Consider the following 27,075-nt stretch of genomic DNA (forward strand, 5'->3'; position numbering starts at 1 on the left):
TCTAGCGTTTCTTTCTCCATCTGTAAAACAGGGTTAAAAATATCTATTTTGTAAAGTTGTTCTCACATGTGGGTATTGAAGAGCTTAATAGTGTGGGTGGTGTTTTAAAGGTGACGCATCCTTACAACAGGAAAGGGCTTACCCTTTTCAGCAGTTCTGGCTTCGAGGAGGTCAAGCCCTTTAAGGTGGCATCGCCCTAAGTCGCAGGACCGGGTCTCTCCGCCCCTCCCTCGGGCCGGGGGGCGGGGCCTCCTAATCCGGAACTGACGGTCGGGCGTAGCCGGCACCGCCCATCTGCGTCCCGGAAGGAGCGAGCTTGCGGCGCGTGAACCAGTGAGTGAAAGCGGCGCCGCCCGCCGGCCGCAGGTGCGGCAAAGCCAGTGTCATCTGCCGGTTCTCTTAGGGCTCCCGGAAAGAAGGAGGGCGAGCCGCGTGCATTCGCGCCGCGCCTCCTTGCGTTTCTGTTCCCCAAATAGGGCCTCTCCTCCCGCCGCCCAGGCCCCTGCGTGGGCTGGACGCGTCAGCCTCACACATTAGCCTCGCTGCGGCGCCCAGACTCTGCTTTGCCTCCCCCTCCCGGTCCCTGGCCCCTGCCCTGTCGCCCGCCGCCGGAGCGGTGACCGCCCGGCCCGCCGTTCTTCTGCTGCCACCGCTGCCGGCACCATGGGCAGTGAGCAGAGCTCCGAGGCCGAGAGCAGACCCAACGATCTGAACTCCTCAGGTCGGTGTCCTAACCTCCCACCCTCCTCCAGCCCGCCCTGTCCTCTTGCAGAGCGGGCTGCCTCCCAGACTAGTGGGGTCAGGGACTGCGGACAGGAACGCACAGGAAAAAGCCCTCACCATGCTACTAGGAAAAAAAAAGTCACCATCTGCCCTGTCCTCGATTCGCCTGATGGAAGTGCCTGTGACTGCAAGCTAAGCCAGCGTGGGCGCCGGTGCCCTTATTTATTTTCAAAACAGCCGTTTCTCCCAGCTACAGCCTACTGTTTAAAAGACGAGCTAATTAATTTTTGGCTCTAGTGCTCATGGCTGATGTAGTGAGATTTGGCTTACACAGTGGATGGATTATAGGACCTCTAAGAACAGTCTGTTTCTTAAAAACGGGTGTTAGAGGTTCCTTTTCTGAAGGGATATGTGATAGGTGTCCACTTGCTTTGAACCCTTTAATGCAAAGGTCTCCAGAAACAGCTTTTTCTTCTCAGAAGGTGTCTTGGTCCCTTTTCTAATCTTGTAGAGGTTTGCCAGACAGCAGGCTCTGGTGTTTTCCATTGTTGTTCTCTGTCCATGATTTTTAGACTTCTCTAAGCGTTTGAGACAAGAATGGGAGGATTATTGTGTTTGCAATACAGTGAGTGTTCAATAAATAAATAAAGCAGCTGATGTTTAATTGAGGGCCATTTGCTGCTTTTTTTTGTTACCCACACGCTAGGACAGCTGGGAGTGCTTTGGTTAAGCTCTGGGGTTGCTAATGCAAATTGGTTAAATCTGGGGCCTAAAAAGAGTCGCCGATTTTAGAAGTTCTGTGTTCTTGATAGGAGCTGTAATTCAGAAATAGGCAAGCTAATAGATCTAAGGGTGTTTCACTTTAAGGTGTGACTTTCAAGACTAGTTCAGACCTACATTCTGGGGACTGGATTGGGGCAGCTTTGAATGGTGAGCAGCATCTACTAGCTTTGCTACGTTTTTCTATTTCCTTGGAAGGGCCGGAGTGTCATATCTGTTATTAGAAAGATAATAATTGCCACCTTTGACATTCTTGCCTCTATGGCAGGGCAGAAACATATTTTAGGGGGAAGCGGTGTGGCATCTTTTTAATTTGTTTTCTTGCCCATGAACCAACAGCATTCGAGCATTTCCGATGTTAGAATTTGCCCATTCCCCTGTGCCAGGTACTTTACGTACATTTACATATAATTTTTGCAGTAATCCCATTTTACAGATAAGGTAGTAGAGGTTAGCTAGAGTGCTTTGAAGTCCCCTTTCCTCTGGTATCTGGGGAAGGAGGAATCACAATTTATAGCAGGAAAGATTTCTGGCATGGCTTTTGTAAAATGTTAGGTAAATTGCCAAAACAGGTAAATAAATATTTCTTGAAAAGAAATAAAAGCAGCAGAGATTTTTCTAGAAGAGTGAATGCCAAGCCTCCGGAGATGAGCTTCTAGGAGGCAGAACAGTTCTATGGCATCCCTGGATTAACCTTTGAGATACGACTATAATAAGCCTGGGAATATTACCTTCTAGAGCATAAAACACTTTAAAGATTCATTCTTGCCCCAGTCTGGAAGATATCTGGGGGAAAGGATGATTTCTTGGTCTAGGGAGTCCTTTATAATTTGAATCACTTCCCTCCAAATGGATTACTTTCTCCCAAGGAACCTGAATTGATCTCCCTCTTTGTCCTCCAAATTTCTGATTTTTGCCTCAGCCTAGAATGGACTTACTGGCTATTTTTGCCCTGGACTAATGCTATAATTTTAAGAGTGAGGGGGCTGTAGTCCTAGCTACTCAGGCCCAGGTGGGAGGATTGCTGGAGCCCAGGAGTTTAAATCCAGCCTGGGCGATGTAGTGAGACTTGACTCTTTTTTTTTTTTTTTTTTTTTGAGACAGAGTCTCACTGTCACCTAGGCTGGAGTGCTGTGGCATGATCTTGGCTCACTGCAACCTCCGCCTCCCGGATTCAAGCAATTCTCCTGCCTCAGCCTCCCAAGTAGCTGGGATTACAGGGACATGCCACCACGCCTGGATAATTTTTGTATTTTTAGTAGAGATAGGGTTTCACCATGTTGGACAGGCTGATCTCGAACTCCTGACCTCAAGTGATCCACCTGCCTTGGCCTCCCAAAGTGCTGGGATTACAGGCGTGAGCCACCGTGCCCAGCCACCTTGACTTAAAAAAAAAAAAAAAAAAAAAGGAGTGAGGAGGCTGAAGCCTCAGGAATAGGCCAGTCATTTGGGGGTTGAGAACAGGGTTTTTTCCTGGACTTACTAAACATAGCTGGCTTGATGTGGTAGGGTGGATAGACAGCTTTGCAACTCCAGTGTCGCAGAGATGGGCCTTGTGTACCAATAACTTGTAGACGTCTAACTCCTTTCCTAACTGTCTAGCACTGCTGACTTTGGGCAAGTCACAGTTAAATTTTGTACCCTTTATTTCTCATTTTAGAAATAGGGATATATATATATATATATATATATATCAAGATATCAGGAGAATTAAAGAAAAAGTAAAAACAATCTGCCTATGCTTTTGCATGCTGAAAAAGAAAATGTTTAGTTATGAAAGAAGTTCATTCATGTTATATAATCCTGTAATGGGCTGGGCGTGATGGCTCACACCGATAATTCTAGCACTTTGGGAGGCCGAGGTGGGTGGATCACGAGGTCAGGAGTTCGAGACCAGCCTGGCCAATATGGTGAAACCCCATCTCTACTAAAAATACAAAAATTAGCCAGATGTGGTGGTGCATGCCTGTTGTCCTAGCTACTCAGGAAGCTGAGGCAAGAGAATTTCTTGAACCCAGGAGGCGGAGGTTGCAGTGAGCCGAGATTGCACCACTGTACTTCAGCCTGGCGACAGAGCGAGGCTCTGCCTCAGAATAAAATAAAATCCTGTAATGTCTGAGGGTTTTTGTTGTTGTTGTTGTTTTGTTTTTTGAGACTTGCTGTCTTACCCATGCAGTGGTGTGATCATGGCTCACTGTGGTCTTGACCTCCTGGGCTCAAGTGATCCTCCCATCTCAGCCTCCTGAGTATCTGGGACTACAGTGTGCACCGCCACATCTGACTAATTAATAGAAATTTTTTTTTTTTTTTTTAGAGATAGGGTCTCGCTATGTTGCCCAGGTTGGTCTCAAACTCCTGGACTCCAGTGATCCTCCCACTCAGCCTTTCAAAGTGCTGAGATTACAGGCATGAGCCACCACACCCAGCCTGAGGTGGCGTTTTTGTTTGTTTGTTTGTTTTTGAGACAGAGTCTCACTCTGTTGCCCAGGCTCGAGTGCATTGGCACGATCTTGGCACACCGCAACCTCCGCCTCTCGGGCTCAAGTGATTCTCCTGCCTCAGCCTCCTGAGTAACTGGGATTACAGGCACCCGCCACCACACCCCGCTAATTTTTGTGTTTTTAGTAGAGACAAGGTTTCGCCATGTTGGCCAGGCTGGTCTTGGACTGCTGACCTCAGGTGATCCGCCCACCTCGGCTTCCCAAAGTGCTAAGATTACATGCATGAGCCACCGTGCCTGGCTCCAGCCTGAGCTTTTAAAAATATTATAGAAAACAGTTTCTATAATTCATCCCCGCCACCCCAACCCCAACTGCAAGATAGCTACATTTTATAAAATTATTCTTTTTAATCACTACACCAAAAACTGCTTTGGTGAGGCAGAGATGCCTAATATGCATCTCCTAAGCAGTGTAACTTTATTTTCAGTGACTCCTTCACCAGCCAAGCATAGAGCCAAGATGGATGATATTGTGGTTGTAGCTCAGGGCTCCCAGGCCTCACGGAACGTCAGCAACGATCCCGATGTCATCAAGTTGCAAGAGATTCCAACCTTCCAGCCCCTTTTGAAAGGTAAAGGATTGCGTTTTGTTTTATCTGAACTTGCTGGAGACGTTTGTGTAGCCCTACTACTTTCCTTCTACGTATCCATGTATCTTGCTCTCTCATCTCCTTTAGGTCTTTGCTTAAATGGCATCTTCTCAGTGAAGCCTTTCTTGATTTCCTTAATTAAAACTGCAGCCCCTTTCCCTACCTGTTTTTCTCTATAGCACTTAATTATCATTGACCTATTGCAAATATCTTTATCTGTCTATATTTCTCTGCTAGAATGTGAGCTCCATGATGGCAGGTATTTTCTCTTTTGCTCACTGTTGAATTCCCAGCACTTGAAATATAATCTGGTATAAGATAGGGACTGAGTAAGTGAATGAATGAGGTTGGAAATGGCCCTTCCCTGTTATATTCCCATGGAAAGATTTTCATTCTTATTTGTGATCTGGACAGTGGGTGGACTAGTTCAGATCCATAGAGAAAAATCTCCATCACTACTGATACACTCGTAATTAATCCTGGCGGCAGTTTTATATGAGAGTGTGTGTTTGAGAAGAGAGATTACCCACCCAATTAGCATATATTGTGGTAGTTACCTTTTGAACGAAGGCCACAACTTTATTATTTTTGTATCTCTATTAAGTAGTGGAGATTATTTTATATTAACTGGTGTTTCTGCTGTAAGAGTCCTTTAGTTCTCTCCTCCCTCACCCCCACCAAAGATTAGGAAATAATGAACATAAGGCCCTGGTTTACTTAACTTGGTATAATACAGTGTAAAACATCTTACATTTACATAGCTATTTGTATTAAAATGCCCCTCCTCATACACATATCATCCCTTTAATTCTTACATCATTAAATGTGTTTCAATGATTGGGGTAAGATAAGCTTCTTATAAGCCTTTTATAAGGCAGCTGGCATATACAGAGGTTGTACTTGAACCTTCTTCATTGATGTCAAATCCTATATTACACTGTTCCACACTATTTAGAAAACAAAAACAAATGGTGCTTTATAGATGATCCATATATTGTCTTATTCTTACCAGTGCTTCATCTGTTTCATAAATAAGGAAATACAAGCTTTCAGTTTCTTTTTTTTTATTATTTAAGTTTTAGTGTACATGTGCACAACATGCAGGTTTGTTACATATGTATACATATGCTGTGTTGGTGTGCTGCACCCATTAACTCGTCATTTACATTAGGTATATCTCCTAATCAATTTCTTCCCTACAGGCCTGAGAGTTAGACTTTGGTAAACATTCTGGCTCTTTTGTAAAACAACACATTATATCATGTTACTCATCTTTTTTTTTTTTTTTTTTTTAGAGTTTTGCTCTGTCACCCAGGCTGGAGTGCAATGGCGTGATCTTGGCTCACTGCAACCTCCGCCTCCCAGGTTCAAGTGATTCTCCTGCCTCAGCCTCCTGAAGTAGCTGTGATTACAGATGCCTGCCACCACGCCAAGCTAAATGTTTTTTTTATTATTATTTTTAGTTGAGATGGGGTTTCACCATGTTGGCCAGGCTGGTCTCGAACTCCTGACCTCAGGTGATCCACCCACCTCGGCCTCCCAAAGTGCTGGGATTACAGGCGTGAGGCACCTTGCATGGCCTACTCATCTTCTTAGTTTTCATGATTTTGAGGAATAATGTGATTCTCTAAAGAAGTTAACAATAGTAGGGCATGGTGGCTCACACCTGTAATTCCAGCACTTTGGGTGGCTGAGGCAGGAGGATCACTTGAGTCCAACAGTTCAAGACCAGCCTGGGCAACACAATGAGACTCTGTCTCAACAGATAATACAAAAAATTAGCCAGGCATGGTGGCACATACTTGTCGTCCCAGCTAGTTGGGAAGCTGACGTAGAAGGATCGCTTGAGCCCAGGAGGTCAAGGGTGCAGTGAGCAGTAGTCATGTCAGTACACTTCAGCCTAGGTGACAGAGTGAGATCCTCCCTCAAAAGGAGAAAAAAAAGCCGGCCAGGCGCTGCAGCTCATGCCTATAATCCCGGCACTTTGGGAGGCCGAGTTGGGTGGATCACCTGAGGTTAGGAGATCAATACCAGCCTGGCCAACATGGTGAAACCCCATTTCTACTAAAAATACAAAAAATTAGGCTGGGCGCAGTGGCTTACGCCTGTAAAACAGCACTTTGGGAGGCCAAGGCGGGTGGATCATGAGGTCAGGAGATCGAGACCATCCTGGCTAACACGGTGAAACCCTGTCTCTACTGAAAGTACAAAAAAAATTAGCCGGGTGTGGTGGCGGGTGCCTGTAGTCCCAGCTACTTGGGAGGGTGAGGTAGGAGAATGGCATGAACCTGGGAGGCAGAGCTTGCAGTGAGCCAAGATTGTGCCACTGCACTCCAGCCTGGGTGACAGAGCAAGACTCCATCTCAAAAAAAAAAATTAGCTGGGTGTGGTGGTGCGCACCTGTAAACCCAGCTACTCAGGAGGCTGAGGCAGGAGAATTGCTAGAACCAGGAGATGGAGGTTGCAGTGAGCTGAGACTACCACTTCATTCCAGCTTGGGCAACAAGAGTGAAACTCCATCTCAGAAAAAAAAAATATCTGCATATAACTTTCAACTTAGCCAAAACTTAACTACTAATAGCCTTCTGTTTACTAGAGGCCTTACTGATAGCATAAACAGTTGATTAACACATCTTTTGTGTTATATGTTATTATATACTATATTATTACAATAAATTAAACTAGAGAAAAGAAAATGTATTAAGAAAAGTATAAGGAAGGCCAGGCACAGTGGCTCATGCCTGTAATCCTAGTACTTTGGGAGGCTGAGGAAGATGGATCACTTCAGGTCAGGAATTCGAGATCAGCCTGGCCACCATGGTGACACCCTATCTCTACTAAAAATACAAAAATTAGTTGGGTGTGGTGGCGTGCAGCTGTAGTCCCAGCTACTTGGGAGGCTGAGGCACAAGAATCGCTTGAACCCGGGAGGCAGAGGTTGCAGTGAGCCAAGATCATGCCACTGCACTCCAGCCTGGGTGACAGAGTGAGACTTGGTCTCAAAAAAAAAAAAAAAAAAAGAAAATTATAAGGAAGAGAAAGTATATTAACTATTCATTAAGTGGAAGTAGATCATCAGAAAGATCTTCTTCATTGTCTTCACGTTGAGTAGGCCGAGAAGGAGGAAAAGGAGGGGTTAGTTTTGCTGTCTTAGGGGTGGCAGAGGCAGAAGAAAATCTACGTATAAGTGGACCCACGTGGTTCAGACCCATGTTGTTGTTCAAGGGTCAGCTGTAATTCGTTTTATGATAATCACTAGTAGGGGAAATATCTAGAAGACTTGGTGTTAAGGGAAGCTAACCTCAGATTTGAAGTCTTCACTGAGGGCTGGCCATGGTGGCTCACGCCTGTAATCCTAGCACTTTGGAAGGCCAAGGCGGTTGGATCACCTGAGCACAGGAGTTTGAGACTAGCCTGGCCAACATGGCAAAACCCTGTCTCTACAAAAGATACAAAACTTAGCCGGGCATGGTGGTGGGCACCTGTAGTTCCAGCTACTCAGGAGGCTGAGGTGGGAGTATCGCTTGAGCCCTATAGGTGGAGGTTGCAGTGAGCCAAGATTGCATCACTGCACTCCAATCTGGGCAACAGAGCAAGACTCTGTCTCAAATAAATCATCACTGAGTGCCCTAAAAGTGAATAATTAATGTGATGCAGTTAATGCAATGCAACTGGACCTGGTTGCATTGATAAATGAGTTTTAACTGGGACTTTGCCACCAACTATTGTGTTGTCTGGCTTTGTTTTTCCACCTTTTTGAGCCTTGGTTATTAAGAACATTGAGAATAGGTGAGGAAGGCTAGTAAGGAGCAGATTATAGGAAGATTATCTGGGATTTGGTTAAGGAAGGTAGAGATGAGATCATGGCTCACTGCAGCCTCCACCTCCTGGGCTCAAGCGATCCTCCCATCTCAGCTTCCAGAGTAGCTGGGACTACAGTGTGCACCAGCACACCCGGCTAATTAAAATACATTTTTTTTTTTTTTTGTAGAGACAGGGTCTCACTATGTTGCCCATGTTGGTCTCGAGCTCCTGGACTCCAGTGCTCCTCCCACCTTAGCCTCCCAAAGTGCTGAGACTACAGGCATGAGCCACCATGCCCGGCCCGAGTTTTAAAAAATACTATAGAAAATAGTTTCTGTAATTCATCCCCCCCACCCCAACCCCCACTTGATGAGAATGGCGTGAATCTAGAAATGACAACATGTGGCTGTGGCCAGACTATAGCAAACAAAAAGCCAGTGAGCATTGAAGGTGATGCTCATGTTTCAGTTGTGAAGACGAAACATCTTGGGCCGTGATTAGGAAAGATAGGCAAAGGGGGTGGAAATGATAAGTTTAATTATGATAATAGTATCTTATCCCCCATGCTTCTACATAATAGCTATTGTTCTTTCTGTTTTTATAGATTAAAATATTGTGGCCTAGAGAGCTTAAATTAATTGCCTAAAGTCACATGGCTGTAAGTGATAGCACATTTTAAGATTGCATCAGGACATAGAATAAGACTTAGTTTCCAATTCTAGCAAAGCCCATTATAGAAATCACTAGGATATACAGGAACTAGCGTGGTGGGTATGAGGTTGTTTGGGTTTTGAGGTGCAGCATTTGTTGCAGAGCCTCCTGCTTTGACATTGTTCTGCCTGATAATTAAAAGCCCTACCCTCTGCCTGCTGGGCTGCTGCAGGGGCCACGCATCACTGTCGCCTTTATACTCTGATCTCTTTTTTCCCCCGTTTCCTGCTTTCAGGATGAGGCCATTCCTCAAAATAGTAAAAAGGCCACACAGTGAAGGCTGTACCCCCCAGGTTTGATTTCAGAAAGCTTTTATTCAACTTAATGACAGTTTATTCTTTCAAAACAATATATTCAAGTATTACACAGAGTTCACTATTGTTTCATAATGTCATATGATGTAATGCTAATGCTGGTGGGTGATCTGCAGAGGCAGTGGCTGGGCGAGTTTGGGGCTATTTGTATGACTGAGGTAATGTTTGCATTTTTAATAAGCAAGCAGATTCTTTCTTTGGCCTTAACCCTTTTGCATAAATATACCAGAGTATAATTTATGCTCCATAATCCAAATATCTGTTCCTTTTTTTATCAAAGGGATTTCTGTTTTTCATAGCAATGTCTGAATTAGTAATTTATTTTGACATGTAAAGCATTTTATAGGAAATGAAAGATTAGACAATTAGAAAGTAGCTACAAATGGCCGTGACAGAATAGAAAGGCAAAATAGTAGATTTGATGTAAGTTAGCAAGATTCCAAGAAGTTAACAAACCCTGTATAGATTTCTTACTTGAAATTCAACCACTCATATTTTTTAATGAATCCCACTCTATTGTATGTCATTCTAAAGAAATGAAATATTTGCAAGAGAAAAGTAATATGGTTGGTGTTTTATATATAAAGTTACAAAAATATTCACTCTTAGATGAATATGTGCATATTTACACACATGCATGCATGTGACATTCTTTCCAACCGATCTGTCATTTTTGTTACTGACCTTGGATACAACGTAAGAGATTGTATTGCTGCCTATGGAAGGGGCTGTCTTTGTTAATAACAAGGATGATCAAACATATACAGTGTAGATACTGAAGTGATACTAAGCAGCTTTGTTGGGAGTTTGGTGTTTGGTTGTTAAGAACATGATGCATGTGAAGTAGATTTTGATAATTAAAAGGAGCCTGGGGCTTTTCATGGTGGAGCGAAATCTCATGGAACAGCAGTGAAAGCTTTCAAATCACATGGAACATTGAGAACTGGAGCCTGAAAGTGTAGCTAGGGAAGAATGAAGCAATGGAAAAAGGGCAATAAGGAGAGCATGATGGAGCTAGATTTCAAATGACCAGTTTCTTCACATTCTTCTGTCATCTGGACAAATAAAAGTCTTTGCATTCATCAGATGTCTGCCTCTACCGCTGTCAGACCTTATCATTGCATTGGAAAATGGCAGCCAAAGGAGGGGACAAGAGAATGGATCTTAATCAGAGCCACAGTCTTCTCTGAATGGCTTAAAGGTAATCTCTAAACCCAGGGGTAATCCTAAGTATATTTTCTCCCAAATACCATATTGGAAAGATTGATGACTTATTCCTGATTACTTTATGGGTTTGTATTTGTAATAGCTCTTCAGTTAAGCTTTTAAACATGGCTATTCAGAGAAGTGTGAGTTGTGTGTAAAAACAAAAACAAAAATAAACATAGCTGTTTACCAGCATTGGGTTAGCCTTACTAAGAGTGGGAAGTACCAGGTGAATGGTTGCTTTCAACCGATTGAGAAAGTGAAGCTGTCTCACCAGAACACCCTCATCTTTTCCCTTACTCCCATAAATCTCTGTGTGCCTGCATCCATTCTTGTTTCTTTCCATTAAGTCTCAGATAAGGTATTCATGCCTTTCTCTGAAACTTAATGCCATTCTGTTTCACTCTTTCCATTTGCTGGGACTTTGCTCCTGTCCTTCTCTCTTTTTGTCTCGCAACTAGCTTAGTGGACCTCTTTCCTCTTGTTCAGATATACAGCTCTTCCCATCTTAAAAACAGAAGACGAACACTTTCTTTCAATTTAGTTGCCCTCCTGGCTACCACGCTTTCTCTTTTCTCATTTCTGCTGCCAAACTTACTGACTCCATGGCCGCTACATGCTGTCCCTGCTTCCTTGATACCTCTGCCATTGGGGAAGTTCCCCTGGACAGGCTCTCATATACATAACTTCATCCATATTTGCTGCTTTGGAGGATTACTAGTGTTTTCTTTTCATGCTTGAAGTTTTTTTCTCAGTCCACATCCTCCTCTTCTTTTCCGTATTTAACATAGGTTTCTATCCCACTTGTTAAAACTCCCTTCCTTTAGTTTATGATACCTCCCCACCCACTGGTATTCTGTTTTGTTTTGTTTTTTTTTTTAATCTACTGGTTAGTCTCTATTCCTCTCTGCACAGCATTTTGCCTAGTGCTCTTTTGGAAAAACAAGATTCTAAGGCACTTTAAGTATTCTGAAATGTAGACATTAAGATGATTTTAAGTCTCTGTCATCAACTTCAACTTTTTTTTCTTTTCCTTCTTCTTTTTTTTGAGATGGGGTCTTGACCTGTCATCCAGGCTGGAGTGCAGTGGCACAATCATAGCTCACTGCAGCCTTGACCTCCCGGGCACAAATGATCTTCCGACCTCAGCCTCCCAAGGAGCTGGGACCACAGATGCACCACACCTGGCTAATTTTTTTTTTTTTTTAATTTAGAGATGGGGTGTCACTCTGTTGTCCAAGCTGGTCTCAAGCCCTGGGCTCAAGCAGACCTCCCATCCTGGCCTCCCAGAGCACTGAGATTACAGGTGTGACACACTGCACCTGGCCAGCTTCAACTCCTTGTTCTGTTTGTCCATCGTCTTGCTCTGTTTGTCTATACAGTCGCTTTAAATTCAGCGTATTCCATCTTCCACTTGTGTATTATGTATTTATTCATTTTATTTATTCAACAAACACTGGATCTTCTTAGGCAAGTAGTGTACACTTGAAAAGAATGTGTTCTGTAGTTAATGGGTATAGTGTTCTATAAATATCGCTTAGGTCAAGAAATGGTGATGTTCAAATCTTGTGTGTGCATATTGATTTATTTCATTAATTTGATCACTTAATGAAAGAGAGGTATTCAAATATCCAGCTATTTTTGTTAATTTGTCTATTCTGTTTATTCCATTGGTTTCTACTTTGTGTGTTTTGAAAGTCTATTATTAGGCATATATGCATTAAATATTATTATATTGATCCTTCCGTCTTTATGAAAATGTGCTACCTATGTGTTATTACCCCTGTCTTGTAGTCTAATTTGTTTTCTATCAATATAGCCACTCCAGCTTTCTTACACTTACTATTTGCATAGTATACCTTTTACTATTCTTTACTTATTTTTATCGATTTATGTCTTTATATTTAAAGGGCATCTCTTGTAGACAGCATATAGTAGGGTCTTGCTTTTGTATTTAGGCTGATCGTCTGCTTTTTAATTGGTGTGTAAATTGATATGGTTGGATTTAGGTCTCCCATTTTGCTCTTCATTTTCTATTTGCTGTGTGCTTTTGGTTACTTTCATACTCCTTTCCTGCTTCCTTGCATTAAAAAAAATTTTTTTTTAGTATGTATTCCATTTTAGTTTCTTTTTTGGCTCTTTAAGTTATACTCCTTTGCATTATTTTTTTAGTGGTTGCTCTAGAGGTTACAATATAGTCTTCATATTTATTATAGTTCATTTAGAATTACTATTGTATCACTTCATGTAAAATGTAGGAAACTTTCAATGGTGTGGTTTCATTCAGCCCCCACTTCTTTTTTTTTTTTTTTTTTTTTTGTAGAAAAAGTCTTGCTCTGTGGCCCAGGAGGGAGTGCACTGGCACAATCTCAGCTCACTACAACCTCTGCCTCTCCAGTTCAAGTGATTCTTGTGCCTCAGCCACCCAAGTAGCTGGGACTACAGGTGTGCATCACCATGCCTGTCTAATTTTTTTATTTTTAGTAGAGATGGGGTGTCACCATGTTGGTCAGGCTGGTCTCGAACTCCTGACCTCAGTTGATCTGCCTGCCTCAGCCTCCCAAAATGCTGGAATTACAGGCATGAGCCACCACACCCAGCCCACCTTCACTTCTTTGTGCTATTGCTTTCATATATATTGCATCTACATACGTTAGAAATCCCATAGTGGTTTTATACACACACACACACACACACACACACACGTTTTTGTTTTAATAATATATATCTTTTGAAGTGATTAAGAGAAGAAAATAACTATATATAGAATGTGATGTTTACCCACATAGTTAACATTTCCAGAATTCCTAATCCCTTTCTCCAGTTTCCATTTGATGTCATTTATTTTTAGTTTAAAGGACTTCTTTTAGCATATCTTGCAGTACAGGTCAGCTGGAAAAAAGTCCTGTTTTTATCTATCTGAACTTTTTTTTGCCCACTTTTGTTATAAAGTCATTTTTTGGTGTAATTACTAAGTTTTTGAAGAGATATTGTGAGACTCCATGAAATCTCATTTTTTAGTCTACCTTTATTTCATCAGTTATAATATCTATTGATGATTCTTGCTTGAATTAATTATGCTGTGATGGCTACCAAATAGCTGTTTTCTAATTTTTTCATTCCTTCTACATTTATTAGTTTATATTCTATTGGAAGGAATAGGTTTCTCATCTCCCCATTTATTTATTCAAATCAGTGCGGAACAGTCAGCTCCTATTTTATCCAGTGAGTTGTATGTAATCTGTTATTATCATTATTTCTTTTTCAATCTCAAAATGTTCCAAAATTGGCCAGTGACAGCATCTTTAATCTAACTTCTGTGTCCTTTTTTTTTTGGAGATGGAGTCTTGCTCTGTGGCCCAGGCTGGAGTGCAGTGGCGCGATCTCGGCTCACTGCAAGCTCTGCCTCCTGGGTTCACGCCATTCTCCTGCCTCAGCCTCCCGAGTAGCTGGGACTACAGGCGCCCACCACCACGCCCGGCTAATTTTTCTGTATTTTTAGCAGAGACGGGATTTCACTGTGTTAGCCAGGATGGTCTCGATCTCCTGACCTCGTGATCTGCCCACCTCGGCCTCCCAAAGTGCTGGGATTACAGGCGTGAGCCACTGCGCCTGGCCTACTGTGTCCTTTTAACATATTCCCCTTATTCGTTGAAAATGTCTTTATTTTCTGGCACAATATAATGTTCCAGACTTATCTTGTTCTTCCATGGCCCCAGCTCTAGAATCGGGTATTTCTTAAAGGAACCCTGGTTCTTTTAGTGAAGGGTCTTATTTAGAATCCATTTCTGGACCTTCTCAGAAGATTTAGCTAGGGAATCCATAGATACACACGGACACATTTATACCTATGTTTATTTTTTATATGTTCGTGTATTTGACAACACGATCTTGCCCTTTCACCCTGGCTGGAGTGCAGTGGCACAATCACGGCTCACTGCAGCTTTGACCTCCTGGGCTCAAGGAATCCTCCTAGCTCAGCCTCCTGAGCAGCTGGGACTACGGGTGCGTGCCACCACGCCCAACTAATCTTTTTGTATTTTTTGTAGAGATGGGGCTTCCCAATGTTGCCTAGGCTAGTCTCAAACTCCTGGACACAAGCGATCCACCTGCCTCAGCCTCCCAAAGTGCTGGGATTGCAGGCGTGAGCCACCATGCCTGGCCTATATTTTCTATATATTGAAAATGACAAGTTCACACTAATATGTTCTCTATGTTCTTTGATCTGCAGGTTTGTACTTTTAATCGAAAACTTTGGTCATTATGTCTTCCAATATTTTTCTGCTCCCCCCACCTGCTTTTTGGGGGACTCCAATTCGATGTTAGACCGCTTGATATTTTCTCACACATCACTGACACACCTTTCAATTTTTATTTTTAGTCTTTTCCTTTCTGTCCTTACTTTGGATAATTTTTACTGCTGTGTTTCCATGTTCAGTGGTCTTTTTTTCTGTCATGTCTGTACTGCTTTTAATCTCATCCAAGGTTTCTTAATTTCAGATGCTGGTATTTTTCAGCTTTAGATTCTCCCCCTTAAATGTCTTTGATCTCTCTGCTTATCATGCTTATGTTTTCCTCTACTTTTTGAACGTATGAGTACTTCTATTTTATTTTAATTTTATTTTTAAGAGGGAGTTTCGCCCTTGTCGCCCAGGCTGGAGTGCAATGGCACGATGTCAGCTCACTGCAACCTCTGCCTCTAGGGTTCAAGCAATTCTCATGCCTTAGTCTCCTGAGTAGCTGGGATTTCAGCCACCCGCCACCATGCCCAGCTAATTTCTGTACTTTTAGTAGAGAGGGGGTTTCGCCATGTTGGCCAGGCTGGTCTTGAACTCCTGACCTCAGGTGATCCACCTGCCTCGGCTTCCTAAAGTGCTGGGAGTAGAGTGCATTTATTTTAAAATTTACTTACTAAATTTTTTTTTCCTTTTAGAGACAGGATCTCGCTCTGTTGCCCAGGCTAGAGTGCAGTGGCACCACCGTGGCTCACTGCAGCCTCAACCCCCCTGGGCTCAAGCAAACCACCTGCTTCAGTCCACCAAATTGTTGGGATTACAGGCATGCACCACCACACCTGGCCTGGATTTCATTTTATTCCTTTAAGGATACCAGACTTTATTCTGGCATATACATATGGTTAAGTTACTTGTAGTCATTTGGACCCTTCCCATGTTTTCTTTTAAATATCGTTGGGGCTCATCTAGTGCAGTCTTTGCCTAGTTTAATTTCTTCTCACTACTAAGGTGAAATCCTTCTGAGTACTCTACCTGTTGCCTTATGTATTATGAAGTCTCTCCACTGTGGCTAATGGGAACATGAGCCCTTCAGAAAATATTTGGCCTACTGCTTCTCTCTAGTTTTCTCCAGTCTCTGGAATTTCACCTTACAGATTTGCAGATGATGTTTTCAGAGATTTAAGGGTACCCTGTGCAGATCTCAAGGCTGCCCCCTTCTCTCCCATATTCTGTTGTGTAAATCCTACCCACTTTAGTTTCTGCAAACTTTGCTCTCTCTCTAACTCAGTGAGGCTGCTGGGCTTTTTTTGATGTCCATCCTGCTATGGACTGAATGATTATGTCTCCCCCCAATTCACAGGTTGAAATTGTAATCCCCAATATGCTGTATTAGGAGATGGGGCCTTGGGAAGTGATTTGGTCATGAGGGTGGAGCCCTCATGTCATGGGAGTCACACCCTTACAAGAAGAGAGGGGAGAGAGGTTCCTTCTTCCTTCTGTTCTTAGCCATGTGAGGACACAAGGAGAAGACAGCCATTTGCAAACCAGGAAGAGTGCCCTCACCAAATACCCAATCTGCTAGCACCTAAATCTTGTACTTCCCAGCCTCCAGAACTGTGAGAAATAAATGTATGTTGTTTAAGCCATTCCAGTTTATGGTATTCTTGTTGTAGCAGCCTGTACCGACCAAGACACCTCCCTGGTCTGCCTCTTGGAAACTGCCTTTAGGTAATAAGCTGGGAAAATGGTAGGGCTTGTTTTCCTTCTTTCAGGGATCAAAGTCCTGTGCTGCCTGTTATACAATATCGGAAATGAGTGTTTCATATATTTTTGTCTGGTTTTCTAGTTGTTTATTATTGCATAATAGCAGTTAATCCTTCATGTGCAGAGGCAGAAATCCTTAAAAAAATGCTTTTTAATCCATATTTTTCTGTCCGATACCAGTTTTTCCATTTTACTTATAAGAGCCTCCTGCCAGCAGCCTTTAATTGGTCATTCATTTCTGCAACATATTGATAAGCACCTCCTAAGTGCCTGATGTGGTCAGACAGTGCAGGTACAAAAAATAGAAGACATAGTTGCTGCCCTTTAGGACCTTATTGTTTTGTGAGCGATTTAGACAGGTAAGTACTCACAATAATATCATATTAGTAACGCTGGCCACATGTCCCAAAGAGTAGATGAACATGGAGGAGATAATTATTAATTTGGCCTGGGAATTTGGGGCAGGCTTCCTAGAGGAAGTAGAATTCAGCTGAGCTTTGAGGGATGAATAGCAGGTAGCTACATAGAGAAGGCAGGGTTGCAGAGAGTATTCTTTTTTTTTTTTTTTTTTTTTTTTTGAGACGGAGTCTCGCTCTGTCGCCCAGGCTCGAGTGCAGTGGTGCAATCTCGGCTCACTGCAAGCTCTGCCTCCCGGGTTCACGCCATTCTCCTGCCTTAGCCTCCCGAGTAGCTGGGACTACAGGCGCCCGCCACCACGTCTGGCTAATTTTTTTTTGTATTTTTAGTAGAGATGGGGTTTCACTGTGTTAGCCAGGATGGTCTCGATCTGACCTCGTGATCCGCCCGCCTCAGCCTCCCAAAGTGCTGGGATTGCAGGTGTGAGCCACCGCACCCGGCCGAGGGTATTCTTAGTTTAAAAGTCTTCTATATATATTTTAAAACATATATTTAAAAGATGCTGGCCAGTCACAGTGGCTCATGCCTCTAATTCCAGCACTTTGGGAGGCCGAGGTGGGAGGATTACTTGAGCCCAGAAGTTTGAGACCGGCCTGAACAACATGGTGAGACCCTGTCTGTACTACAGAAAAAAAAAAAAAAGTTTATCTAGGTGTGGTGGTGTGCACCTGTACTCCCAGCTACTTGGGAGCCTGAGGTGGGAGGATCACTTGACCCTGGGAGGTCGAGCGGTGTTCATAGCGCTGTACTCCAGCCTGGGTGGCAGAATGAGACCCTGTCTCAAATAAAATAAAATAAAATAAAATATAAGATGCCAAAAAGAATTCTTAACCAGGTCGGGCACTGTAGTTCATGCCTGTAATGCCAGCACTTTGGGAGGCTGAGGTGGGTGGATCACTTGAGGTCAGGAGTTTGAGACCATCCTGGCCAACATGGTGAAACCCCATCTCCACTAAAAACAAAAAAAATTAACCGGGCGTGGTGGCGCACAGCTGTAATCAGCTACTGGGGAGGCTGAGGTGGGACAATCGTTTGAATGCAGGAGGCAGAGGTTGCAGTGAGCTGAGATTGCATCACTGCATCCAGCCTGGGTGACAGAGTGAGACTGTCTCAAAAAAAAAAAAAATTATTAACCAAGTTTGTATTTGGAATATACTGCTTTGATTTTCTTTTCTTTTTCTTTTGAGCTGGAGTCTCTGTTGCCCAGGCTGGAGTGCAATGGCGCCATCTTGGCTCACTGCAACCTCTGCCTCCTGGGTTGAAGCAGTTCTCCTGACTCAGCCTCCTGAGTAGCTGATATTACAGGTGCCTGCCACCATGCCCGGCTAATTTTTGTATTTTTTTATAGAGACAATGTTTTACCATGTTGGCCAGGCTGGTCTCAAATTCCTGACCTCAGGTGATCCATCCGCCTCGGCCTCCCAAAGTGCTGGGATTATAGGCGTGAGCCACTGTGTCCGGCCTGTAGAGGAATCTTAAAACTGTCATAGTTGGCCTGGTGCAGTGGCTGATGCCTGTGATCATAGCACTTTGGAAAGCTGAGGCAGGAGGATTGCTTGAGGCCAGGAGTTTGAGACCAGCCTGGGCAATATAGACCTCATTTCTACAAAAAATTTGAAAATTAGCTGGTCATGGTGGCATGTGCTGGTAATCCCAGCTACTTAGGAGGCTGAGATGGGAAGCTCTCTTGATTCCAGGAGTCTGAGGCTCAGTGAGCTCCAGTCATACCACGGCACTCCAGCATGGGCAACAGAGTGAGACCCTGTCTCTGAAACAACAGCAACAACAACAGTCATAGGTATTTAATAATGTTTAAATATTTTTTCCATCAAAATTCAGTTTCACAGAAAGCCAGTGAAATGCAAAGTGACATTTTAAAGAATGCGCTTGGATAGATAATCATTTGCTTCTACAAACTGGTGAAAATCATCAGCAAAAGTTAGTAATCATGTTTTTTTTGTTGTTTTGTTGTTGTTGTTTTTTTTGAGTTGGAGTCCAGCCCAGGCTGGAGTGCAATGGTGCAATCTCAGCTCGCTGCAACCTCTGCCTCCTGGGTTCAAGTGATTCTCCTGCCTCAGCCTCCCGAGTAGCTGGGATTCTAGGCGTCCACCACCGCGCACAGCTAATTTCTGTATTTTTAGTGGAGATAGGGTTTCGCCATGTTGGCCAGGCTGGTCTCAAACTCCTGATCTCATGATCCGCCCACCTCGGCCTCCCAAAGTGCTGGGATTACAGGTGTGAGCCACCATGCCTGGTCTGTAATCCTGTTTCTAAACATTTTTAGCAGTATATGAAAGTGTCAGTAAGTAAATATTTATGAACAAAAAGTCTGTTTTGATTTGCAGGATTTTCGGAACAGGTGACAATTGGGATTGCTTTGCTCTTCAGTCTTTTTTTTTTTTTGAGACAGAGTCTCACTCTGTTGCCCAGGCTGGAGTGCAGTGGCGCCATCTCAGCTCACTGCAAGCTCTGCCTCCTGCGTTCACGCCATTCTCCTGCCTCAGCCTCCTGAGTAGCTGGGACTACAGGCGCCCCCCACCACGCCCGGCTAATTTTTTGTATTTTTAGTAGAGAGGGGGTTTCACCATGTTAGCCAGGATAGTCTCTATCTCCTGACCTCGTGATCCACCTGCCTCGGCCTCCCAAAGTGCTGGGATTACAGGCGTGAACCACTGCACCTGGCCTGCTCTTCAATCTTTTTTAATTGAGGGCTTTTCTCTAACTTAAAGAATCAGTATCTTTTTATTTCAGTAAATCTTATGTTATATCAAAATTAATTTTTCTCAGCCATAAGAGAAGGAAAAAATAAATCCAACAGAGAGTTAACAGTTACATAGGCCAAAGGCAAACTAATAGTAAATGCCATAGGTCTTTCTCATATTTTGCCATTTTTAAAATAAGATGGCCTTCCTTTAGTGTAGTAATTAAATTTATAGCAGTCCTGTGTTTAACAACACTTTTACCACTAGATGTCACTAGACTAAAACAATTGGTAAACTTGTTGAAACTGCTGCAACCTGGTGCAGTCTTTTCAAAGGCCTTTGGTTAATAAGGCTTCCTCTGTAGCACCTGCATTTCTCATAAAACTAAGTCACAGCTTGCTTCAAGCACAAGCTGATTGGGAAATATACATGTTCTATGACACGTTAGTAATCTAGAATTACTTATTTTAGTGTTTATCAGGACAGAAAAGGAAAAATCTTACTACCGGAGGAAACTTTTTAGTGACCTTAATTTTTTGGAGAGAAAATGATTTTCAGTCTATCACTGTACTCAAAGAAGCATTTATCATCACACCTCAGATTTCTCAAGAGTTGAGACTTTGTCCTTTTTTTTTTTTTTTTTTCCTCGAGACGGAGTCTTGCTCTGTTGCCCAGGCTGGAGTGCAGTGGTGTGATCTTGGCTCACTGCAAGCCCCGCCCCTCCAGGCTCAAGCAATTCTTCTGCCTCAGCCTCCCGAGTAGTTGGGACTACAGGCGCGCACCACCATGCCTGGCTAATTTTGTGTATTTTTAGTAGAGATGGGTTTCACCATGTTGGCCAGGCTGGTCTCAAACTCCTGACCTCAGGTGGTCTGTCTGCCTCAGCCTCCCAAAGTCCTGAGATTACAGGCATGAGCTACCATGCCCAGCCAAGAGTTGGGATTTTGTCTTAAACATCGTGGATTTCTTAGGGCCCAGCACAAAGCTTGGCACTTGGTAGGTACTCAGTAAATGCAATTAAGCATTAGGGTAGTATACTAGATGTCATGGGGGAAAAGATAGCTCACAGGTCCTCTGCTCTCAAGAAGTCTCATTTGGGAGATAATACATGCCCACAGCACAGGGTATTGTATGTAAACCAAATGAGTAGTGCATTCACTAGCTTCTGTAGTATTTCAGGGGATCAGTAGCTCTTGAGAGCTAGCGGTAGTGATCAAAGGTGTCCTTAAGAGAAAGTATATTTAGAGATGCAAAAGTAGGACAGTTACAAGTGAAGAAAGCAGTGAGCCAAGGTTTAAGGATAGGAAAATGCAGGCAGTAAAGATTTAGAAAGATAAAAACTCAAGGGCCCTGAATTTAAAGCATACATTTAGGTTTAATATTTTTTAGGGATATTGGAGGGGACATTGAAGGATATTGGTGTGGGAAAATAATATGTTGCATGATAGTTTGTAATTTACAAAACAATAGCACTTGAAGAAGAATGAATTAAAGATGATTGCTCTTTGATTTTAAAATACTTCTGTTTTAAAGTCTATTATAGGCCGGGCATGGTGGCTCACACCTGTAATGCCAGCATTTTGGGAGGCCTAGGCGGGCAGATCACCTCAGGTCAGGAATTTGATACCAACCTGGCCAGCATGGTGAAACCCCATCTCTACTAAAAATACAAAAAGTAGCCAGGCATGGTGGCGCGCGCCTGTAATCCCAGCTACTCAGGAGGCTGAGGCAGGACAATCGCTTGAACCTGGGAGGCAGAGGTTGCAGTGAGCCAAGATCGTGCCACTGAACTCCAGTCTGGGTGACAGAGTGAGACTCCGTCTCCAAAAAAATTCATAAAGTCTACTACAACCACTTTTATTTAAAAGAGAGAACATAGGCATAGGGCTTAGTATAGTACCTCGTACTTAATAAACCCTCAGTACATGATTCTTCTTGATAGTAATATTATTAAATGAGGAAAAAATATTAGAGACATGCTACAAAATAACTAACCGGTTTTCTTTATAAGAGTCAAGGTCTTGAAAGACAAGGAACAATTGAAGAATTATCACAGATTTAAGGAGACTAAGGAGACATGCAGTGTGGGTCCTGGATTGGGTCCTAGAATGAGAAAGGATGTTAGTGGGAAAAAAGGGCACATTTGAATAGTTGTGTAGTTTAGTTGATTATATTGTAGCAGTGTTAATTTCCTGGTTTTGATCATTGTATTGCAGTTACATACTATGTTAATATTAAGGGGAAGCTGCTGAGGGTATAGTGGTGAGATCATGACTCACTGCAGCCTCGACCTCCCAGGCTCAAGTAATCTTCCTGCCTCAGCCTCCTGAGTAGCTGAGACCACAGGTGTGTGCCACCACTCCCAGCTAATATTTTTATTTTTTTTTTGTAGAAATAGGGTTCCGTATGTTGCCCAGGCTGGTCTTGAATTTCTGGGCTCAAGGGATCCTCCCACCTTTGCCTCACAAAGTGCTTGGGATAATAGGCGTGAGCCATTGCACCCATCTGGAATCGTATACTTTATGCAACTTTTCTATTTCTTTCTTTCTTCTTTCTCCTTTCTTTTCTTTTTCTTTTTTTTTTTTTTTCTTTTTGGAGGCAAAAATCTTGCTTTGTTGCCCAGGCTTGGAGTGCAATGGAGCGATCTTGACTCCCTGCAACCTCTGCCTCCCGGGTTCAAGTGATTCTCTTGCCTCAGCCTCCTGAGTAGCTGGGACTACAGGCACGTGCCACCACGCTTGGCTAATTTTTGTATCTTTAGTATGGTTTCACCATGTTAGCCAGGCTGGTCTTGAACTCCTGGCCTCAGGTGATCCACCTGCCTCAGCCTCCCATAGTGCTGGGATTACAGGCATGGGCCACCACACCTAAGCCTGCAACTTTTCTTTAACTTCTTTTGCTTTTTTTAAACTTCTTATTCAAAAATAATTTTAAAAATAAAATTTTGTGTTAGAAAAGATTTCAATTTTGTATTTGAACTAAGTTATCTACTGAGAGGTCAGATGGCAACAGAAAGAGTTTAGAATCTCCTACCTGACAGAGCTTTTAAGATCCACTAAAGCCCATTAAGCAATCCACTAGAATAGCTTAAGGCAAGAGTGGGTTCCCTTGAAGACCCAGAAGTAGAACCTCTGAGGTGCTTCCTTGATTAGGCTTTGTCTCAATGGAATGTTGGAGCTAGTTTGATTGTCTATCCAGACCATTAAAACTTTTTATGTCAGCACTAGGGCTGTTTTTGCCTTTGTGTGTTCACTGGAGTAGCACTTTTAATTCCCTTTAAGAACTTGTGCTTTGCATTCACAGCTTGGCAAACTGGTGCAAGAGGCCTGACTTCTACCCTGTCTTAGCTTTGAACATACCTTCGTCACTCTAGCTTTTGATTTAAAGTGAGAGATGTGCAATTCTTCCTTTCACTTGAACACATAAAGACCATTGTAGGGGAATTCATTGGCCTGATTTCAATATTATTGTATTTCAGGGAGTAGGTCCAAGGAGAGGGTGAGAGACGGGGGAATGATTGGTCCGTGAAGCAGTCAGAGCACATGCAACACTTCTCAGTTTAAGTTTCCTGTTTTATATGGGTGTGGTTTGTGGTGCCCAAAACAATTACAATAGTGACATCAAAGATCACTGATCACAGATCACCATGACAGATATCATAATAATGGAAGTTTGAAATATTGCAAGAATTACCAAAATGTGACAGACATGAAGTAAGCACCCTGCCACAAATCTTCAGTTTGTAAAAAAACACAGTATCTGTGAAGCACAATTTTAAAAAAATTTGAAGTGGAATAGAATGAGGTGTGCCTATATATGGAAGATGGCTTGATCTAATCAGAGATAAAAAGAGATGAATGAGGACCATATCAAAATTATTTCCAGTTTGCAGTTAATTCTGCTCCCAGTCTCCAGTCCTAGGCAACCACAGGCCAGCTTTTCTGGACACTTCATCTAAATGGAATCATACAATACATACTCTTTTGAGTCTGACTTCCAGTTTTTGCCTGTTACGAATAATGCTGCTATGAACCTTTGTGACCATGTGTTCATGTGAATGTGTTTTTATTTCTTTTGGGTGGATTCTTAGGAACGGAATTGGTAGGTTGTATGGTAACTTTGTGTTTACTTTTACGAAACTGCCAAACTTTTTTCAAAATTACCATTTTACATTCCTTCCAGCAATGTATGAGAATTCAGTATTCTCTTTATTTCTGATTATAGCCATCAGAGTGGTTGTGTAGTGGTATCTCATTATGGTTTACATTTACATTTCTCTAATGATGTTGAGATTATTTTTGTGTGCTTGAAATACCTGTTCAAATCTCTTATCCATTTTTAAATTGGGCTTTTAACTTATATTGTATTATAACAAGTTCTTTATTCTGGATACAATCTCTTAATCGGATATATGATTTGCAGTATTTTCTCCCAGACTGTGACTTTCTTTTAATTTTTTGGGGGATTTTTTTTTTTTTTTTTTTTTTTTTTGAGACCGAGTCTCACTCTGTCGCCCAGGCTGGAGTGCACTGGCGCGATCTCAGCTCACTGCAAACTCCACCTCCTGGGTTCAAGCAGTTCTCCTGCCTTAGCCTCCCAGGTAGCTGGGATTACGGGTGCCTGGCTCATTTTTGTGTTTTTAGTAGAGACAGGGTTTCACCATGTTGGCCAGGCTGGTCTGGAACTTCTGACCTGGCTGATATTTTTTGAAGTACAACTTTTTTAATCTTGATGAAGTTCAGTGTATCAATATTTTTAATAAAGATTTCTCCTAGAAGTTTTATAGTTTTAGTGATTGCATTTAGGCCTGTGATCCTTTTTGGATTACTTTGTGTGTGTTGTGTAAAGGTCTAAGTTCACTTTGCTTTGTTTGTTTGCTTGTGGTATCCAGTTGACCCTGTACCATATGTTGAAAAGATTGTGTTTTCCCTTATTGAATTATCTCAGCACCTTTAAAAAATGACCATAAATGTAAGGGTTTATTTCTGGACTCTTAGGTCTGTTCCATTGATCTGTCCCATTTTTAATTTCGTGGATTGTACTTTGGTGTTGTATCTAAAAAGTCATCACCAAATCCATGCTTACCTAGATTTTCTCTTATGTTACTGCTTAGGACTTTATAGTTTTGCATTTTACATTTAGGTCTGCGATCCATTTTGACTTAATTTTTGTGAAAGGTATAAACCATATGTGCTTTTAAAGACTATATAGTCTGCAGTCATTGGGTAGAGAGTTTTATATATGTCAGTTATGTTGGTTGATAGTGTTTTTTGAGTTTTGTATATTCTTACTGATTTTGTCTTTAGTTTTATCAATTGAGAGTGAGGTACTGAATTATTAACCTGTTTTGTTGAATTGTGTATTTTTCCTTTTGATTCTGTCAGTTTTTCCTTCATTTGTTTTGAGGATATGTTGCTGGTGTGGATACATTTAGAATTATTATATCTTCATGATGTAACAACTTTCATCATTATGAAACACCGTTCTCTAATATTACTCTCTGTCTTTATTTCTATTTTATCTAATATTAATAGAGCCATTTGCGTTAGTCCACTTTGAGTTGCTATAAAGGAATACCCGAGGCTGGGTAATTTATAAAGAAGAGAGGTTTATTTGGCTCATAGTTCTGCAAGCTGTATAAGAAGTGTGGCACCAGCATCTGCTTCTGGTAAGGACCTCAGAAAACTTTCAATCATGGAGGAAGGTGAAGGAGGAGCAGGCATGTCACATGTTAAGAGAGGGAGACAGAGGTGGGGGAGGTGCCACACTCCTTTAAACAACCAGTTCTCCCATAAACTAATAGAGGGAGACTTGCTCAGTACTACAGGGAGGCACCAAGCCATTCTTGAGGGATCTGCTCCTATGACTCATACATCTCCCACTAGACCCCACCTCCAACATTAGGGGCCACATTTTAACATGAGATTTGGAGGGGACAAGTATCCAAATGATATCACTATTCTGTCTTTCTTAGGCTTCTATGATGGTATATATCTTTTTTTTTTTTTTTTTTTTTGAGACAAAGTCTTGCTCGACAGGCTGCTGAAGTGCAGTGGCACGATCTCAGTTTCCTGCAACCTCTGCCTCCTGGGTTCAAGTGATTTTCCTGCCTCAGCCTCCCAAGTAGCTGGGATTACAGGCACGTGCCAGCATGCCTGTCTAATTTTTGTATTTTTAGTAGAGATAGGGTTTTGCCATGTTGGCCGGGCTGGTTTCGAACTCCTGACCTCAGATGATCCACCTGCCTCGGCCTCCCAAAGTGTTGGGATTACAGGTGTGAGCCACCGTGCCCAGTGGGTATGTATCTTTTTTAATCTGTTTACTTTCAACTCTTTTGTGTCTTTGAATCTAAGGTGTGTCTTCTGTAAATAGCATATAGTTGGATCTTGATGTTTCATCCAGTCTGACATTCTCTACCTTTTGATTGAGGTATAAAAACCATTCACTTTTAATATAGTTATTGATCTGGTTAGATTTGCCTTTTTATTATTTCTTTTCTATACATTCTTGTCTATTTTGTTTCTCTGTTCCTCCTTGACTGCCTCCTTTTATATTAAATACATATTTTTAGTTTACTGTTTTAACTGTTCCATTGATTTTTTTTTAACTATGTATTTTTTGGAGTTGTTTTCTTAGCAGTTGCTGTAGGGATTACAGTGTACATGTTAATTATCAGAGTCTACTTCAGATTAATACTAACTTAATTCTGGTAAAATATATATGCTTTGCTCCATTATAGCCTCATTCTTTCACCCTTTTTTGTGGTATTATTCTCATGTATAATATCTGTATATGTTTGAAAACCCAAAACACAGTGTCATAGTTACTGCCTTAAGGATGTTTGTCTTTTAAAGAAGTTAAGAGAAGGTGTGAATAAAAATATATTTGTAGAATCTTCTGTGTTAACTCACATATTTACAATTTTTGGTGTTCCTCAGTTCTTGGACTTCAGGTCCCCAACCGTTGTCACTTCCTTTTACCCTGAAAAGACTTTTGTTAGTATTTAATGTTACAAATTCACTAGCAGATTTTCTCAGTTTTTGTTTATCTAGGAATGTCTTTATTTTGTCTTTTTTTTGAGGGATAAATTTGATTGAAATGGAATTTTTGGTTGACAATTTTTTTCCCCCAGCACTTTATATATGCCATTCTACTCTCTTCTAGCCTCCATTGTTTCAGACGAGTTGCTTTTCTCTTGCTCATTTCAGGATTTTTTTTCCTTTAGCTTTCCATAGTTTGTGATAAGTCCAAGTTTTGATCTCTTTGTATTTATCCTACTTGGGGCCTTTGAGCTTCTTGAATGTGTGGATTAATATTTTTCATCAGATT

The 27,075-nt window shown here is 42.1% G+C and overlaps 1 protein-coding gene across 8 annotated transcripts in view; it reads left to right on the forward strand.

Moving 5' to 3' along the window:
* The first annotated feature begins 194 nt into the window (after positions 1-194).
* Positions 195-27,075, forward strand: part of BORCS5 (BLOC-1 related complex subunit 5) — a 127,403-nt gene continuing 100,522 nt past the window's right edge. For 3 of the 8 annotated variants that reach the window (XM_063593361.1, XM_063593362.1, XM_063593363.1), the window contains exons 1-2: positions 279-721; positions 4,432-4,575. In XM_063593361.1, coding sequence (XP_063449431.1) covers positions 664-721; positions 4,432-4,575 — 202 coding nt within the window. In that variant the 5' untranslated portion in view covers positions 279-663. Of the gene's footprint in view, positions 722-4,431; positions 4,576-27,075 lie in introns of all 8 variants that reach the window. The other 5 variants (XM_063593365.1, XM_063593366.1, XM_055095413.2 and 2 more) reach the window with 4 other exon arrangements.

This window comes from Pan paniscus, chromosome 10 (genome assembly GCF_029289425.2).
Source record: "Pan paniscus chromosome 10, NHGRI_mPanPan1-v2.0_pri, whole genome shotgun sequence".
Classification (NCBI taxonomy): Eukaryota; Metazoa; Chordata; class Mammalia; order Primates; family Hominidae; genus Pan; species Pan paniscus.